General features: G+C 43.7%; 1 protein-coding gene across 1 annotated transcript in view; it reads right to left on the bottom strand.

Moving 5' to 3' along the window:
• Window positions 1-2,381: 2,381 nt before the first annotated feature.
• Window positions 2,382-17,509, bottom strand: part of DMBT1 (deleted in malignant brain tumors 1) — a 48,524-nt gene continuing 33,396 nt past the window's right edge. Inside the window, 9 exon segments of the mRNA XM_068397460.1 lie at window positions 2,382-2,667; window positions 3,300-3,688; window positions 4,212-4,384; window positions 4,629-4,840; window positions 5,150-5,327; window positions 6,771-7,082; window positions 8,025-8,336; window positions 9,470-10,219; window positions 11,734-12,045. Coding sequence (XP_068253561.1) covers window positions 2,382-2,667; window positions 3,300-3,688; window positions 4,212-4,384; window positions 4,629-4,840; window positions 5,150-5,327; window positions 6,771-7,082; window positions 8,025-8,336; window positions 9,470-10,219; window positions 11,734-12,045 — 2,924 coding nt within the window.

Below are 17,509 nucleotides of genomic sequence, written 5' to 3'. Positions count from 1 at the left end.
CGGGTGGCTGGCACCACAGCGACCTAGTGGCTGTGTGGGAAACAGGCTGTGGTGTTCATGGGGTCAAGTGCCGCAATGTGGAGCAAGAAGGAGACCAGGTCTATTCCAGGGATCTCAGGAGCAGGAGGTGGGTGTCATGAGAAGATAACAGAAATGGCAGGAGAGAAAAGAGCAATGGCAGCTACACTAAAATGGCTGGGGAACTTCTTCTAGACCTCTCAGGCCTGATGATTTCTGTGCTTTGTTTCTTCTCAGCTTTACAAATACGTCCATCATCAGTGAGGGACTAAGGAGTGATTCAAGGCCTTCCCTGTGAGGTTGGGACACTAGTTTTAACTTTGCTGCTAGATTATATTTTTTTTTTGCCCACCCTTTACAGATTAACTTCATTAAAATGACTTGTTGTAGCCACACACACACACACAGAGGTGTGCTAAAGGCTCATAGAAAACAGAGGTACCTCACACCTCTTCACAGCAGTATGTAGAATAGTTTCAAAATACAACCAATGGGCAGAAAGTCAAGTACTGGAGAGAAAGCTTTCTCTCTGATAACATGGAGAAACACACTGGCTGTAGAGGACAGTTATTCCTCACTGGCATGTAGGAGAAGTTCCTGTCACCTTTCCTGAAGTCCTCCCCTCTGGTGATGTTGTGGGAAGGGCAGCGGGGACAGGGCCTGCTTGGATGCGGGAGGATGCTTAGGGACTCAATCAGCCATCTGCTTTGGAGGGAACACAGGGATGGGGGAAATGCAGATAGACGTGTCCTTAGAAGTCCCCTGAACCACGTGGGTCATTTTGCTTTTGTATGTGACACACAGGAGAAAGTAATGGAAACCAAAAGAAAAGGCATTTCTGAATCAAGAGTCAGCAATCTGGCTTCCTAGGGGCAGATATTTTCTGTAAATTCGCATGTGTAGAAAGAAAAAGATTTAACCTACATTAAGATATTTAGAAAATTCCTACATAGCGTTTCAGAAGCAGGGGCTCAGTCTATCCCTTGGAGAATTTTTAATCCAACAGACCACACTCTTCAACACAGCAAAACATTTCTTTGTATTTTAATCACAGAGACATTAATTTGAAAGACAAAATAGAACTATTGCTTTGTAAACATTCGTTCCTTTGATTTTAAATTACACTGCTCACATAACAAATTACTTTAGCTTGGAAATCTCTGCATTTTATAAATAAACACAGATCCATTATTGTTTCAGTGAGAAATTTAGCATTAAAAGCAATGCTCAAAATATTTAGAATATTGTATAGCCACAATTCCAGATGTCATTGTAAGATCAATTTTTATATTTCCTTTCCAGACATGACCTACTACTTTTCCCAAAATTAAATCTTCTCCCCATTTAATAAACCTTGAAATATTTATTGATGCCTCATTCATATTTTTTCTCCAGCTCCCAAAACGTTGAGGCATGAGATAAATGGCCTTAGAAGGATGTGAGAAGAGACATAAAGAGGAGAAAAATGATATAATGGTTGTACCAAACAACTCGTGACATGGATGTTGAAATTATTTCTTAACCATTTAAGAGGTGTTAGGATTACAAAGGCTTTCCAAAGCATCGTAACAGGCTAGGATTCATTGTAGATAAAGATATCACAGCTTCTTACAAACGGCACATATGTGACTGTCGTCAGTGAAGCATTTTGGTGGCTCATAATATGTGACGTTTACCCTGTAATCATTTAGTGGATGATGGTGACCTTCGATCTCACATTATCCCATGTGAAAGTGGTTTCTTCAGTGCAGGTCTTGCAAGAAAACCAGCAAGAACGAAAACGACAACTGCCAGGATGGTGACGGCAACAATAAATGGTGTGAGGGGATTATTAGCAGCAGCGGGAACTGCCTGGGGAGGAGGCACAGAAGAGCCCAGCCCTGAGAGCGAAGGCAGAGGGGGTTTGGTCTCAATATATTAAAGATCAGGACACAAAGAGCTGATGCATTAAAAGGGATGGTTCCTAGATCAGAGTCAGAAATAACCTAACCTCTTACAGTTTCATTGCTTTAAACTATTTGAACAGGCTTTATATTAGTAGGGATGACAACTTAACTAATCAAACTGATGGAATTAAACGTTTCTCAAGAAGACTGGGAGTTTGCTACCAGCTGGCCATCATGTTATGCACTACCTCTCCTTTGGGACAGCCAAAGCAGCTAGGCTTGTTATAGATGCAGGTGAAAACAGGGGCTTCGCGAGATGTTGAAAGAAGAGATTTGTTGATATTTGGGTCAGCCAAACAATCCCTTCCTTCTTATGCTGAAGTTAGCAAAAGCAGATTTCGGTGACAGATATCAGAAACACAGAGCTATGGCTTTTCATGAAACTCTAAGCAGCCTTAAAGCAAATACAAGAGATATTTATTTGACTTTACCAGCACTCTTACTCTGAGCACCCCCTTCTCGAAGCTGAAGTGGTCCGACAACAACATTCACTTTTTCCTCGGCAGAACTTGTATCTCTCTTGTACCTGCTAACACAGCCCCGGTAGCAGCGGGAGGAATAGTCACCAAGCCTGCACACCACCAGCTCACACCGCAGGTAGACTAACGTATGGTGGCTGATGAACTCAAAGGCACTAAATTTGAACCGAGCAAAGTGGCTGTAGGGGGAGGGGTATGTGGCATAGGAAGAATCTCTAACACATCTAGAAAGAAACAAAAAAGAGAATTAGTCTTCGTGGATATACACATGTACATTCCTGCAAAAATACATTAGAATAAAACAAAATTATATTACAGCCAAGTACTAAGAACACAATGGGATAAAAATGCAACTCCTATAGCATAGTATAGACTTCTTAAATACAGATTTATTTAGGTCCTATGAAGCAGCTAGAGCATTGGCAACTCTTTTTTTTTCCAAGAGAAGGACACTATAAGTGGTGAAGAGGGGAAAACAGACTCTTACTAATGTCTGTGCTACATGAGGCATAAAAAATGAGTCTAATGCTTGACCTGGTTTTGCTAAAATATTTAACACCTATAGGATGATAGATTCCTGCTGCCAGTTTTCACTATCTCATCTCATCTACCTCACTCCCACTATTTTGAATTTTGCTTATAGGACAAGGAGGAAGTAAGTGAAATGAAATGTTAGTAAGGTCTAAATGTCATTTCTTATTTCCAGGCTCATACTGTAAAAATAAAAAAATCAAAGACCCCTTTTAACAGCTTGTTGATAATGAGATCTAAATCAATTCAGATTGGCTCTATTCTTTTAAGTAAATGCAGAAAGGGTATTACAGCTATGCTTCTAACAACTTGGGAAAACTCTTACCCATTCTTGATTATATCATAGGCCAGAGTGTTAAAATCATGAGGATCAGGTGATGCCACACATGTGTCCACAAAGATGACCAAATCTGGGTCAGAGCTGTGAAGATAAGCTTGAAGGTACAAATTTTGGTTCAAGTCAATGTAGTATGGAGAGTCGTGCACTTGCCGCAAGAATAATGAGGAATCATAAAAAGTGATGTTCACGTCATATCTTCCAAACTGATTTTCATTCACATCTACAATGTCCTCAGCAACATACATTATTTGCATCCATGTGTTCTGTAGCATTTTGCAACTGATATGTAAGTGAATATTGTTTTTCCTCCTGATGATGTACCCAGAAGATGCAACTCTGATCATGTTGGAATAGTTGATTGTATCATTGTTCTCCTGTTTAACATGTAATTTAAAATTAGGAATTGCATTTTTGTCATGTTCCATGTTCTAAGCTTTGATAGAGTATTATGCAATTTAAAAATGTAGATTCATCTTAAACTCTTTAAACCAAGAAGATTGATGTTGATCTTTTCTGCTCACACATTGAAAAAAAAACTTGGTGAAGTATGTAATTAAACAGAAATCAGTGGAGAAAACCTCTTCATTAAATCCAAGGCAGAGCCAACTCATTGAACATCTGTACAAAACACTGATCGTGTAATACACATTCATCCCAAACCTGCATGGCACTTCAAACACTATGTTTACTTTAAATCACAAAAAGTTCATATAACTTCCTCCCATGCTTTCCTCCCTAGAAGCTCATTTCTATTAAGCATGAGGGCTCCCTAAGGCATGGAAAGCTAAAAACTTCTGGGTCTCATTGGTTCACTTCTTAGCACTGTGGGCCACAATAACACTTCCATGACACTTCAAAGCGGGTTCTGCAATTCAGCGTGCACAACCGTGAGCATACCTCTTGTATTGTCCCACAGCCGTTATAGGGAATGTTGAATATAACCTCATGTGGCGTAACTGTTGGTTTACATTGATTGTCATTCAGAGTGACCATCTGTGCTGAGTAGCCTTGAGACTGGAGGTAGTCTCTGCTAACCACTGCATGCATGTAGTCTGGCAAGCACAGAAGGGCTGGTAGAAGAAGAAGATACAATATGTTACTGACTTCAGGAACTTGTTAGTGATTAAAGGTTGTAATTGAACCAAATGCTGTTTTTTTCTTAATTTAGAAGGTAGACAGTTCACACACCAACCCATCATATCTCACATGCATTATTTCATTTTCTTAACATCTTTAAATATAGACAAATATTTCTTTTGCAAAGAAAAACAATAAACAAGCTTGTCCATTGAGAAAGACCAACTGGGAACTTACTAATGTTGTGATCTGCTGGAACAGAGGAGTAGTGAGCCTGAAAACCTCTGAAGGTGTATCTAGAATCGCTGTGAAAGCGAACAGTCATCATGTTTGAAGAGGATATGTACGTGGGAAAGGAACCAGAACAAAGTCTCCCAAGAAGTGGGGAAGAGTGTAGAGGCCCATCATAGACTTCAATGTAGTCAAACTGGCATCTGCCGCTTTGCATCCTGGCAAAGAAATGTCAGCACCTTGTCAAATGCATTTCAGAAGCTCTGATTTAACAGCCTAACACTTGATAAAATCTTTCAGCACTTGAAGTTTTCATGGCAAAGGTTTTATTCATTTAGTTGCAGCAGGTATACTATTGTGAGCAGAAAATACTACACTAATTCAGATTTTGTTCTAGTCTTCCAACTGCTGGATGTTATTGAAAATATTTTTAAAATTGGGAAGCTTGCCTGTTTCAAATAGGTTTGCAAACTTCTCAGGTAAGTTTTGACTTTGTTATTTGCCCAGGGAACCAATGTTTTACTTACGCAATATCTCTAAATGTGAGCGTAACACGGAAATTGTTCTCTACTTGTATTTCCCACACACAGTCAGCATTGTTTGGATAACTTCCAGGGTAGAACGGACTCTGCAGCATCCCAGAGGAATTTGAGATGGAGCCACCACAAAAATAAGGTGCTGCAGAAAGAAATGGAAGAGAATTTACTTACAGTAACCCCTACAACATTGTACTTGAGCTGTATGTGTCTCATCCACAGCTCCTGAAAAGCAGGTCTCCCACTGACTGCAGGTGATATTCTGTATGACCCAAATCAAAACAAATATTTGTTTTTTGCATTAGGTTTAATTTCTGGTTGCATTTGGGATTCCCCATCACATCCGTGGTGTCAGACCACCCTCTTCAGGCTGAGCTGGTAACACCTTAATGCTTTCTGCTCTGGTCTCTCCTTTCTGCAGTCGAGGTCTGATTCTGGGAGTCAAAATGGAAGTACCCTCCTGAACAGACAGCATCCCCTCAGTTACTCTGCTGCTTCTCTTTATTCCCCTGAGGACTTTGGAGGATAAATAAGTTACAAGTGTTCTAGGAAACTCTGAAATTTCATGGTCTCAGACTGAAATAAGCACTCCAGGCTGCTGGGCCATCTTAAATATATCTCATTTCTCTTATAAGCATAACTGCAAAAAGCTTTCATATTCTGCCAGCATTAATGGCATATAATTCTTATGTCAAACACACAGATAATCCTAAAAGTTTCCTTACAGGAAGGTGAGTACAAGCTCTGAACTTAATTCCTACAAGATTTGACACATCTTGTGTCAACAACCCCCCATTTTATATTCATGCCCAGGGACACACACCCCCACCACAGTGCAACGCATTCCTCCCTGCCTCAGGATTTTGGGATTATTGGGCTATTCCAAGTTTGGGAGCATCAGCTATACCCAGATACTGCCCCTTCCTCTGTTCAGACTGGATGGGCTCTCAGGCATCTTCACTTTCACACTATTTTCTACTGTGAATGATCAAGCTCTAAACTAAAATCTGCTTTTTAAGGCAGAAATAGCAGGCTGAAGACCATAACAGCTCTAGTAAGCAGAAGAGCCAAAAATTATACGTTGCAATACTTGAACAGCACCCTGCCAATACTGATGTACGTGGTTAAAAGTTAAAGATTTAGACAACACTTTCTGAGCCTTGACCCAGCTGAAGAGCCCAGCGAGGAAATGGCTTGCCCACGGCCAACCAGCATAACTGCAAAATAAGCATCACTGAACTGCGAGGGGATATCTCAGACTATCTGAGAATTATCTTGCAAGTTTAAAGTGATATTGCCATAGAAACAAAAAAAAATTGTAAAAAGCCCAACAGGGAGACAGCCCACAAAGAAAAAAGGTGAAGAGATCCACAGAAGAGCATTACCTGATGGAGGTGTCGGGGTGGCCAGAGCAGCTGTGGATGTGGAGAAAGAAGAGCAACAAGTGAGACATGTTGTTCAGGAGGAAGGTGCTGGGGCACAGATGGCCCCATCTTGTGTCTTAGGGTACCACGATGGACATTGAGGCGAGGAGGGGATGGGGACACGGGGACCGAGCAGAGAGGGCCATGAAACTCCATGGGAGAACCAGTGGCCTCTGCTGCCCACGCACCTGCACAGATGACGCTGGCGTCCTCCACGTGCCTGCAGTTGTGCACGCCCCAGCCGTTGTGCCTGCACATCTGGAGGGAGGGCTCGTCCCCACGGCACTGCACGTTGTCCAGGAAGATGCTCCCGGAGCCGAGGCCAAAGCGCGCGTTGCCCGGGGCGGCCATGGGCTGGCCGCAGCCCAGCTGCCGGCACACCACCTGGGCATCGCTCAGGTCCCACAGGTCATCGCACACCGTCCCCCAGCTGCCGCCGTTGTACACCTCCACGCGGCCCTCGCAACCGTTCCTCCCGCCGGACAGCCTCAGGCGGGTGCCTGGGGTGAGGAACAGGGCACCAGGTCAGGGTCCCACCTGCCCAGCACCCACGGTCCCCACCTCCCTAGCTGTTTTGGGGATTTGGCCACAGTGACCATGAGCTGGAGTAGTGCAGACCTGAAGGGGAGGGCAGTGGCTGAGTAAACACTCTGGGCATGCAGAAGGCAGATGCACGATGAGCAGGGACCTTCTGGAGGGTTCCATGGGAGCTGCCTGGTTCCTGGGGGCTGCCTGCTCGGAGCATGGGGCCATTTGCAGAAAAACCCTTTGTGCACCTTGAGTGTGGCCCATCACCTGAGGGGGACTGCTTGTGTACCCTGGAGATGTCACGGGCAGAGGGGAGCAGCAGCCCTGCACCAAGCAGGCACAAGCCAGCATGTTCCCCCTCTTCTCCTCTCATGCGGGGCTGGGGCTTGCTGCAAGGCTGGGCATGAGCAGGGTGGGCATGAATTACCTGTTGTGTATGGCCATTCAGCAGGAGGGGTTGTATGTGCAGCTGCAAGGAAGGAGAGAGAGAGAGTGAATGAAAGGGCAGGGAATGCAGCAGACTTGTGGCAACGGCAACGGACATGGAAAAGCAAGGCTGAAGCACTAATGTGTGAAGAAAGCATGGAGCTCTGTCCTGCCTTTCCCCTCCAGACACCAGCCTGATGTGTCCCCAGTGCTGCCCCATCCTCCCCATGCTGCGATCCCACAATCCTGCTCTTTGCCACCACACCGAGCACCTGCACCTGTGAGCATGGAGAGCTTGCTGTGCCCTCTGTGTGCAAAAACAGGGCTTTTGCATGACACGTGCTTCCAGCAGCAAGCAAAAGCCCTCAACATCGCCGCTCCCTACTGGCTCTACTGAGGGAGGTAAGAATGGCTGCTGCCAAGGGAGGGCGCCGAAGCTCGACCGATGGGATCTGTGGGAGGGCCGGTGGCCTCTGCTGACCACGCACCTGCACAGATGACGCTGGCGTCCTCCACGTGCCCGCAGTTGTGTACGCCCCAGCCGTTGTGCCTGCACATCTGGAGGGAGGGCTCGTCCCCACGGCACTGCACATCATCCAGGAAGATGCTCCCGGAGCCGAGGCCAAAGCGCGCGTTGCCCGGGGCAGCCATGGGCTGGCCGCAGCCCAGCTGCCGGCACACCACCTGGGCATCGCTCAGGTCCCACAGGTCATCGCACACCGTCCCCCAGCTGCCGCCGTTGTACACCTCCACACGACCCTCGCAGCCGTTCCTCCCACCGGACAGCCTCAGGCGGGCGCCTGGGGTGAGGAACAGGGCACCAGGTCAGGGTCCCATCAGCCCAGCACCCATGGTCCCCACCTCCCTAGCTGTTTTGGAGACTTGGTCACTGTGACCATGAGCTGGAGTAGTGCAGACCTGAAGGGGAGGGCAGTGGCTGAGTAAACACTCTGGGCTTGCAGAAGGCAGATGCACGATGAGCAGTGACCTGCTGAGGGCCCGTGGGATCTGCCTGGGGGCAGAGGTTCCTGGGGCACGGGGGCATTTGCAGAAAAACCCTTTATACACCTTGAGTGTGGCCCAACCCCTGAGGGCAGCAAAACCCCCCAACCTCGCCCCTCCACCCCAGCTCTACTGAGGGAGGTAAGCACAGGTGCTCCCAAGGGAGGGTACCGAAACCTGCCCTCTGGGATCTGCAGGAGCGATGGGTTAGGGTCCCTCCAGCCTGGCACCCTGCAGTCCCCAGATGGGCCCCTACAGCAGGGACCCTGCATGGTGGCTGCAAGGGCAAGGATGGTTCTGGTGGGTGTGAATTACCTGTTGAAGACAGCCAGTCTGTGGTGGGCACTGAAGCTACGGATGCAAGTAAGAATTTGGTGTCAATGAAAAAGGCTCTCAACACCATCAGCGCATGTCATGCACCACAAATTAGCCCCTGTCTATGCCACTTCATATCTCGTGGAGGTCTCTCATTCAACTGAAATGACCATCGTGACTTCTCTGTTTCACACAGCCATTTCCACCCCTAGGCAGGAACAACATGCCCATGGAGGCGTAACTTGCATTACAAAACATTTGATGCAGCAGCTTTCTCTTTTCCAGTCATATCCCAAATCCCAGAGCATGTCTAGGAAATAGCTATGTTACTACCTGTGCAGGAACTGGAGAAGCAGAGGCAGAATGATCCCCTGTCACAATCCCTCCCCAAACAGTTTCCTTCGCCAACAATGGCTACAGAGGTCCTGGCCCCCAGCCTCAGCCCCCCAGTTTACCAGCTCTTCTCCATGCTCTGTTTGCATCCTCACTGTGGACTTAGGTGCCAAGAATGGCCTAACTGCAGTGGCCCAGGGATGGGATACTCCTTCCAGTGCAATCAGGTCTGGGAAGGGAGATCAGGGGCACTAAGGAGATCAGTGGCAGTGGACAGGGTTACCTGGTGTGCTCCCCTCTGCTGCGGTAGTCGTTGGCGCTGTGGTGGTCATCTCTGCCAAGGAGGTCGTCTCTGCTATGGCGATTATTGGCACTGTGGTGGCCATCTCCGGCAGGGAAGATGTCTCCATTAGGGAGGTTGGTGGTGCTGTGGTGGTAATCTCTGCTAAGGAGGATGTCTCCGCTGGGGAGGTCGTTGGCACTGTGGTAGTCATCTCTGCCAGGGAGGTCGTCTCTGCTATAGCGATTACTGGCACTGTGGTGGCCATCTCCAGCAGGGAGGATGTCTCCATTAGGGAGGTTTTTGGTGCTGTAGTGGTAATCTCTGCTAAGGAGGATGTCTCCACTGGGGAGGTCATTGGCACTGTGGTTGTCATCTCTGCCATGGAGGTCGTCTCTGCTATGGTGATTATTGGCACTATGGTGGCCATCTCTGGCAGGGAGGATGTCTCCATTAAGGAGGTTTTTGGTGCTGTGGTGGTAATCTCTGCTAAGGAGGATGTCTCCAGGGAGGTCGTTGGCACCGTGGTAGTCGTCTCTGCTAGGGAGGTTGTCTCTGCTGGGAGGTTAATCTCTGCTATGGCAATTATTGGCACTGTGCTGGTCATCTCCACTAGGGGAGTCATCTCTGCTAGGGAGGTTGTTGATGCTGTGGTCGTCGTTTCTGCTAGGGAGGTCATCTCTGCTATGGAGGTTGTCTCCAGTGTTGTGGTTGTTGGCACTGTGGAGGTCATCAGCTCTGTAGTGGTCTTTCCTGTGAATATGGAAGAAAAACACCACCCTCATGAGGACCATGCTTGTGCAATGGGCACAACTGTGTGTTAGCTACAAGCTCAGTTCCTCCAGAATGAAGTGAAATCGTGACAAATTACTCTGATGGCATACTCTATCTTGATTGGGGTCAATGGAAAGAATGGAAGTGTGTAACAGTCGGCTGAAAAATTTTCTTGAAAGTGATAGTGACAGCAGGGAAAATTACTGATGTGGCACTTGCTCCCAGCCACAGGACACCATGGCCCAGGCACGGCCAGAGGCTGTACTCTGCAGGCTCCTGCCATGGAGTTGGGAGCAGTAAGGTTACTGGCAGTAGCAGGGCTTTGACCTATCACCATCATGGATGCCTTACTGCAGAGGTTTAGGTCATCCCCAGGAGCAGCCTGGGCAGTGGTATTGGGGTGGTGCTTGGTGCAAGGCCAGGAGTGGATCAGGCCAGCATGACCCACCTGTTGAATAAGGCCAGTCTGTCATAGACACAGGAGCTACAAATGCAAGCAAGAAGTAAATGGCATTTAAAAAGACACTGAACACAGCATGCATATGGTAATAAAGGTATCGGAACAAGTTTTACAGTTTTCTTCTAAGTGCAAAGCACTGACGTAGCTAGCATTTTCTTCTAGCATGAATTCAGCTCTCTAGGCTCTTCCTCTATGAGGAAATGTGGAAAATTGCAATATATAAAAAACACCTGAACAGCCTGTTGTCATCAGCCACATCTCAGTTCATGATGATCTGTTGTTAATACAGGAGAAAATAACATACACATGAACTACATTTTCTTAAAAAATAAGGGGAAAGTGAAATCAGAAAACAGCAAGGTGACAGAGTACTCAAAATGGCCGGATATTTATAAAGGAAAATAATATTAATGGACCTGAACTTGAAGGAAAACTTGAAATATACAGAAACAATGCAAAGTGAGTTGTCAGCTATGGCAGTTTGGGTTGTGACTGTGAAATTATTATTGCCCATAATGAATGCATTAAGGCTTGCTATAAGATGCGTTTCACCTAACCCCATTCCTACCTGATGAACATTGCCTATTAGATATAGCCTTGCCTCTAATTTCAACTTGTTTCCTTACTTTCTGCATATTGCAATGCATATCTGATCCTTGGGTTTTTTAATTGCTTTGCATGGAGTGGGAAAGCACAGTTGTATACTACCCCAGTGAGAAAAACATAAGTCCATGCTGGCTCTGCAGGGTCAGGGGAGTGAAACATCAGGATTATTGGAATACCAGACTCTACTTCCTGAGAACAGGCCTTTTCAGAGGGAGTGTGCCCTTCCACAGATAAAAAAGTCTTCATAATAAAGTAGAAGGAAAGATTAGACTTATATCTGGTATATCTGGTATAACGTTCTACCATATGTCTTGAATGAATGAAATGTTATCTCAGGAAGAGCATGTCTGCATACCCCCAAGCTGACACATGTATATTGAGTGCCATTTATAGCAAAAGTATTTAGAAAAGAAAAATATGACAGCACCTGAACAGACAACACCAGCATCTTCATAGTGGACACAGTTGTGTATCCTCCATCCAGAGTGATTACAATACAACAAGGAGACCTCCTTTCCGCTGCACTTCACATCATCCAGCAAGATGTCACCTGAGCCTTGCCCAAAGTAAGCATTTCCTGGAGCTCCAATGGCCTGGCCACATCCCAGCTGCCTGCACACAACCTGGGCATCGGAGATGTCCCAGAAATCATCACAAACTGTCCCCCGCCGTCCTTTGTAATAGAGCTCAACACGACCTTCACATCTGTGCCTTCCATTCACCAGCTGGAGATGGGTCCCTTTATGAGAGAAGGAATTGAGCACAAACACAGTCAAACACTTCCACTAAGCTGGAAGTGACCATAAGAAGTCATCTATTCTGTCCTCTTGCCCCATCAGTCCTCGTAGCTTCTTGCCTAGCCCAATATTAAATGCCTGTGAGGACAGAGGTGATACACACCTTTTTTCTTCCTCCCTTCAGATCTCAAAATCAGCTGCGTATATTTTATGCAAGATTTCTGTAGAAAATTTAGACAGCAGGCTAAACACAAACTTTCAGCAAGAAAGGAAATTCTTTAATAATAAGAAAAGCGTAATAGGAAAGCAAAGGAGAGCAAATGAATTTTGGTATCTGAATGAAATCTAAGTAAAACTGTATTAAGAAAATACCACTAAATTTTTTTCACTTTGTTAATAGGAAGGAAATGGCATGTTTTAAGAACATATTTCATGTTTATGTATTTCTTTTATTCATTGTTGTCCAAATGTTTCATGCTAAAGAACAAGGAGATGTTGCAATTTGCATTGAATCTTACTGGAATTTAGGACACACAGCACAGCTTTCCAGCCCTCAACCTGTGTCTTACCAGAAGCATGTATGTGTAGCACTTCTACGTGATGTACAAAGCCTCTGCTGAGCTGGGTGCAGAGGGGAAAGTAGAGCAGTGACTCAAGCAGATCACTGAGGCTTCAGAGTCACAGCAAGATGCAGCTTGGACAGCCAAGACCATGGCTTTTTCCTAAACTTATGCTCATCAGGCTGCTACAGTGCTGCCATATAAAAATTACCAGGCAAATAAATTGCAATTCATGAGATATGCACTACTGAAGGACAACAAGCAGTACACCACTTTGCTTAAAATTATGTCAGAATTAGGCCAAATGAATCCTTCAGAAAAACTACAGAATTTTAGAGAAAACAATAGCCATTCTTTATTTTTCTCCCTGGTTTATGCAATTTAACTAGAATTTTTCTTCTTCCTCTAAAATTTTTAGGATAATTTTAAGGACCTAGAGTCTGCACATCACAAACAAATCCTATAGTCTTTAAGAGTAATTTTGGTGGAAGAATTCCACTAAGTGTTCAACAGAATGGACAATCGTCTCAAAGGGATTATAAAAATTTCAATAGGAATCCAGTGGCTTTATTTCTTATATGCCAGTAAAATGTTATTAGAGTTTGAAATAAAGAAATACTTAATAACCTATCATGTCTACATCTGATTACTGCATTCATTCAGGTAAAGCCCATCTGCTTTTCAGTTTGAGTTAGCATGTTTAGACATTCTGCAGTGAACTGCATGAAAATCCTGACTTGAGAGATCAATTTTTGGTGAAGAAGTTTAGTAAAGACTTTAGCACGAAGTTTAAGTAAGCAAATAAATGTTGTAACTTAAGATTTGCAGTATTTACACTTTGGAAATCAAAACATGCACGCTGTACTTGTTATACTTTGCATTTCTGCCAAATACATACTTAGCTTGTTATTAAACACAGAATAAGTCATCCAAAGCAAAACAAATCTGAGAAGTTAACAGCTCCAGGATTTCTTCACTCCATCTACTTCGTTGTTGTTGGACTAGAAGGACAGTCAAGACAGTGTCCAAACTAAATTTGTCTCTATTTGTATGCATTTAACTGGCAGTTCAAAGGGAGAAGCTACAGAATTGCCCCCTAACATATCTGATTTCTTTCTTCAAATATCTACTTGGACGTGCACATTTTTGAACCACATTCATAGGATTTTTGAGAAGTGAAACAGCAAACCTGGCAAAAAGTCAGAGTGGGATTAGGAAATTAAATCTGATCTAAAACAATTTTATTTGCTTTCATTCAGGTTCTGTCATCACGGTGCGAGCATAACCGTCAGCTGGGCATGTAACTGGATAGGTTGCGTCCTGCCTCACACTTTAAAGGTGTCAAAAGGACAACAGCCCATGGTTATACAAATACAGCACTTACTCTGACCCAGGAGACAGAGGCAGGGGCTGGGGAATGAAGCCAAGACAGAGAGAAGAACTGGAGCAGCAAGAGTGAGATGGTGGCTCATCACCAGGCAAGCAGAGGACAGATGAAGAAAAAATGGATGAGATGGATGATGACAATATAAATTATCACAATGATGCTTAAATAACTAGTTAGAAAAATCATCTGCAATTATTCTAGGATATACACAGAACTACTGAGCTCAAAGTTACCTAAGTCACTTAGGAGATAGAAACTAATCATGTAAGGAAAAAGTCAACAACAAAAAAAAGTTAAACTAAAAACATTTCATGTCTTTTATTATTTTTAGATGTCTCTCATTTATCCACAGCGCTAGCCTATGAAAACTAACTTCTTGTTATATTTTATTAAATTGTACATAAGATTAAGAAGAATCAAATAATACAATCAATATTAAATACATAGCATAGGTATGTGTGCATATACTTTGGAATAAATATACATTTAAAAATAAATAAATAAATTATTCTGTAATTCTTAGATCAAATTTCCGGAACTGGAAGAATATCTCATTCACAACATACAGACACAAGTATCGCAATGATGCAAGACACTAAGACAAGTACTACCCTGTAGCAGCAAAATGAATGCCACTAAATGGTTTAAATAATTCTTGTCATTCACTATGACGATTAGTTCATAATTTTAGCAGAATGAAACTGTTCAATCTCTTTCATTCAGTTTTCCCTTTAACCTTTTGACCAAACTGATACCAGCATGAATGTGATTTCTATTCACAGAATCAACAGAGAGGATCCCAAGCAGTATTTATATTTTTTTTATGCACCCTGGAACAAGTCTAAATGCTTTACCTGATTTGGCCTCCAGAACTGCTGGACCTAACAAGAGTAGCCATGTCAAAATCATAGTGGTACCCATCTCATCAAGTGCTGCTGATAGAAAGGACCATCAGAATATATAGTCTCTATTTCTGAAGGGGAGTGGCTCTCTAGGTTTCTCTTTCTACAGGAGAACAATAAAACAACCACAGACCTATGATCTGAAACAAAAATAGGTTTGATTTGTTATTCAAGATTTTGTAACTTCCTGGATTTTGCAGACAGATAATAACTCAAGAGTAACATTTTCCACTGCCTAGAAGGAAATATTTATGCTACTATAGGTTTCACAATCATCTCATTGTACAAAGAGAATGAGTTCCTACCCAAATATACCTTTCAATTCTGGCCAATGAACCTCAGTATTTTTCTTTCATGTGGAGATTCCTTGGTGGGTCTGGGGAAGGTAATGGAATCTTGAAACGTAAATGGGTTTCCTCCAGTGAAGTTACGAAAGAGCTTTATGACTTCGTTCCAACTAGTGAGGCAAGTGTCCCTGGGGAGCCACAAATTTCTTACAGCTTTGGTATACTCAAATAAAATAAGATAAGACCTGGTGGCCCTATTACAGTATGATTGGGGGGCAGTCTCTGCGCATAACCCACCAGAACTGTGGCTGTTGCTGAATGCAACATGAATATAACTGAGAGAGATCTAATCGAGATAGTTTTGTCCTATCACAATTGCTAGGTCCACCACACCATCAATTCCTCTGCCATCAGCAGCAGAGCCAACAACAAGAAGGTTAAGATAGGAGGTGGCTGCAGCCTCTTGGTGGATGTAGGAGCCACTGGAGAGGTAATGATGAGGTGGAGATGTAAGAAAAGGAGAGGAGGCAATCAGTGGTCCAGGGCTGAGCTACCAGTGCAGGACTTGGGGAAAGAGAATTGGAGTGGCAGTAAGAGAAGTCATCTTGAGAGACGTGAAATATTGCTTGCTAGTTTCCTTGCTTGAGCACCACAGCCATAAGCGGAGAGGAGATCGTACCATAGTGTGTAAGTGATAAGTTTGACTCAACACATGGGTAATTTGCTCCAGATAATTAAGGAGAGAGACTGAGCCAAGCCTTGTAAGTAAATTACTACAAGATACCTGAAGAACCTTGCAGTTGAAGTTCACACCTCCAGCCCCAATATGACCCCATTCCTTTTTGGCTCTTTTAAGTTCAAGTCAAAACTCTATTCAGTGAGAGACTGTTAGATTGCAAGAAAGTGTCGAGAGAATCAGGGTCAGCTGATAACTTTTTGTGAAAAGTATGCAGAAAAGTCAGTGGATTTTATGCATAGTTAAGTAAATTATATAGGTTTCAATTTAACTTTATTTTAAAATTTCCTTTGATCCATCAAATGGAAAAAAAACGGTTCAAATTTCTATTAAGAATCTTTCTTAATATATTCCTTATTTAATTGTGCATATTGACATTTACAGCTGTGTCATTCTTTGAAGAATGAATCCAAAGATTTTCCATGAAATAATGCTTAATTCTGATTCATCACTCTCTTGCCAGAGTGGTTACTTTCCTGTGTTTCTGTGTTTTAACCATTTAAAGAGAAAAGGCTGATCACCATCCTAACATTGAAGAGCCAGAATATTTTTCTTCATCTGATTCCTACCTTTACAGCCATCATGGCCTGGATGGCATTATCAGGAGACTAAATTTGTGGCACAACTGTTGCCATATACAAATTTATTGCCTCCAGGGGCAGTCATCAAGGATGAAGATTAGAGTTCAGGAGCCCAAGAGAAAAATGACTTAGAATGTCATTCCACAAAGGTCAGTATTATCGGAATGGAAGAAGGAAGTGCAAAACACAAAAGGCCAAAGATAATGTTGGAAGCCTTGAAAGCGAACATTGAGAAGGGTAAATATATGTTTCTTCTTTATACAAACAACCACATTCGCACATTAATGACGAAATGTACACAACACCTGGTATTCACTATTCGTATTCTTCTGGTTTTGACATCTTGTCAAGAAGCAGAAAATCCAGTATATCTGACTGACCAATCAAACACTGCAATCAGTGAAGCAAGAGTAAGTGATGGACAGCAATTCTTCTCCAAACTGTTGCAATAACTGAAAAGGGTGGAGAGGATGAGGGGAAAAAAAGTGATTCCCAGATGGTTCAAGTGGGAAAAAAAACCCAACACCCCAACATTTCGAACTGTCCAGGTAAATGAAAACACTGATTAGTTAATTCTTCCCTACATTCTTCACTAATTAATTCTTTACTACTAACTTCAAAGATCTGGATATTTCTTGATTATCAGACAATCTTCGCAGTAGGAATAGAAAAATGCTAAGTTCAGATTAATTTGAATTGATTAATTAATGCAAATACCACACAGCACATGTTTCCATCTTTCCCATTGGCTAGGTAAGTCTCTTGTGGTAACACATTTGCCCAGAGAAGTTGTGGGTGGTCCCTCCCTGGAAGTGTTGAAGGCCAGGTTGGATGAGGCTTTGAGCAACCTGGTCTAGTGGAAGGTGTCCCTGCCCATGGCAGGGGGGTTGGAACTAGATGATCTTTAAGGTCCCTTCCAACCCAAACCACTCTGTGATTCTCTGATTCTGTGATTTTTTTTTGTTCTCTAGGACTTCTTCTGGCGGCTTGAAGTGTTTCTCAGCATATTACTC

This window comes from Nyctibius grandis, chromosome 4, assembly GCF_013368605.1.
Source record: "Nyctibius grandis isolate bNycGra1 chromosome 4, bNycGra1.pri, whole genome shotgun sequence".
Taxonomy (NCBI): domain Eukaryota; kingdom Metazoa; phylum Chordata; class Aves; order Nyctibiiformes; family Nyctibiidae; genus Nyctibius; species Nyctibius grandis.
The sequence above is the reverse complement of the archived record's forward strand: the minus strand, read 5'-3'. Positions and strand labels throughout refer to the sequence as shown.